Below are 2,090 nucleotides of genomic sequence, written 5' to 3'. Positions count from 1 at the left end.
ACCGTGCTGAATTTATCCATGAACAGAAACTGAATGAAATGGAATATATACGGAGATGCCAAGCAGATCAGTTGTCATTCACCAGTTAAGGTCTGTAACATAACTGTAAAGATCTTTGAATGCTGAAACTGAAGAAGAGAGCAAAGTTAGTAGGTACGGAGAAAAATTAAACCAAGATTAATTATTATAGAGAGAAAACTGTTTTGGCAATACTAAAGCATCTGCTCAGTGTTAGCAAGTGAATATAAGCGAGTGTTTGTGTTACTCAGTGGGTTAAGACTACTAGACTATTTACCTTGTAATTGAAAAATTTTGTAACATGAGCAAATAGTTCAAAGCTGAAATCCATATCAACAGGCTCTCCTAAAGTATCTGCCGCCATGCATTTTGCTGCGTACCATCCCATCTGCCTAGCTTGAGTCCACAGTCTCATCTGAAACAAAAAAACCAGAAGGATTTAAGAACACAGATACCTGTCACGGTGCACTGACCACCACTCGCCGTTCTCGCCAATGCCTGCTATTTTCACTATACTCAGACAGGCTGAGCAGCTTCGCTTTCAGAAAATTATCTGTCATCAACCCACCCAGGGTTATCTAGTTGCCGCTAGTTTCCACTTCAAACTTTCTTTTCTCCTGCCTGTGTAACAGTGTGTAATTTCCTTTGTAAATTAGACTCCCGCTGAACACACACTTCTGTGATGTGATTTACCTGATGCCACACTGGACTAGGTTCCCACGATGCCGTGCAGATATCCCCAGCTGCATATACATCTGGCAGGGATGTGTGCATGTGTTTATCGACTTTAAGACCTCCATCTTCACCTACAGCAAACTAAAGTATTTGCACAGATCAGCAATAGGAAGAGTAATCATTTAAACTAAGTAATTCAACTTCATCCACGTTAAGCAGTCATCTAAAAAAAGTTAACTCCTAAAAAAAAATTCAGTAAATTCACTATTCTGCTAAATCAAAACCTGTGAAGATATAAAATTATATGAATAAATACTACAGGAACCCAGCAAGATGCTCTTCTGGATGCCATGGAGCAACAGAGAAAAAGGTGACCCGTGTGAACAGTTTATGGCTGTTCATTCTCCCATCTCACCTGACACAATTAGGAAAGACTGATGATCACAAGAGAAACATGTTGTTCAAAGCTCACAATCTCCAGACTCCTTCATCTTCAAGGGAAGAAGACAGATCCCCTGAAGAGTGCCATAATGAAGTATTTTTTGCAACTGTCTACATACCAGGTATTGCTTCTCTGTATTTTAATTGCAGCCCTGCCCCCTGCAGAATTTTTCCTTATCTTATCAACAATCTTATCAAACCTAGAACCCTTCAAATAAACAAAGACAAATTAGCCTACAAAAGTAGGATTTTCTAGCAATCTCTGCATTCTTTTCTCAACAAGCTTAAGAACAGATCAGGGTTGCATTTTACAAGCAACTTCCACACGTTCTTTAAAATCTCAGAAAACTTTCGAACAGCATTTCATACTGAATAAAATTATTTATTTATTGACTATCCAGAGTGGCAAGACCTGCAGGCTAGGGCACAAAGCATTAAGCATTATTTCTAGAACACAGCACAGGTTTTTAAAATATTATTACTGATACCTAGGCAGGGAAGTAACAGAGCTTGCCCAATTTCAAATCACACTACGTACGGGACGGGGACACCTAGTTTTAAGAGTTCATTTTGTATTTTTGCAGGGCCAGAAAATAAGCACTGCAAATACCTAAGTCCTAATCTAACTCTGTAACGTAGGCCTTGAAATATTTCAGGGCTCAACATCAGATTTATGTTTTCATAATTTTATTCTGGTTTATTCAGAAGGCAGCACTTCACTTCCTAATCAGAAGGAACCACAAAACACCAAATACATTAATGTACTCCTTTGGGCTGGGACAGAGTTAATTCTCCTTATAGTACCTTGTATGGGGCTGTGTTTTGGCTTTGTGCAGAAAACACTGTTGATAACACGGGGATGTTTCAGCTATTGCTGAGCAGTGCTCACAGAGAGTCAAGGTCGCCTCTGTTTCTCACAGTGCCCCACCAGTGAGTAGGCTGGGGGCACACACGAC

General features: G+C 39.8%; 1 protein-coding gene across 1 annotated transcript in view; it reads right to left on the bottom strand.

The window, feature by feature from the left end:
- The window catches only part of PYROXD1 (pyridine nucleotide-disulphide oxidoreductase domain 1), a gene marked incomplete at its 5' end in the record, with an annotated part of 12,862 nt that overhangs the window by 565 nt on the left and 10,207 nt on the right, over positions 1 to 2,090 (bottom strand). The window contains 2 exons of the mRNA XM_010140877.1: positions 296 to 433; positions 712 to 834. Coding sequence (XP_010139179.1) covers positions 296 to 433; positions 712 to 834 — 261 coding nt within the window. The remainder of the gene's footprint in view (positions 1 to 295; positions 434 to 711; positions 835 to 2,090) is intronic.

Source organism: Buceros rhinoceros, unplaced genomic scaffold (assembly GCF_000710305.1).
Source record: "Buceros rhinoceros silvestris isolate BGI_N320 unplaced genomic scaffold, ASM71030v1 scaffold40437, whole genome shotgun sequence".
NCBI lineage: Eukaryota > Metazoa > Chordata > Aves > Bucerotiformes > Bucerotidae > Buceros > Buceros rhinoceros.
The sequence above is the reverse complement of the archived record's forward strand: the minus strand, read 5'-3'. Positions and strand labels throughout refer to the sequence as shown.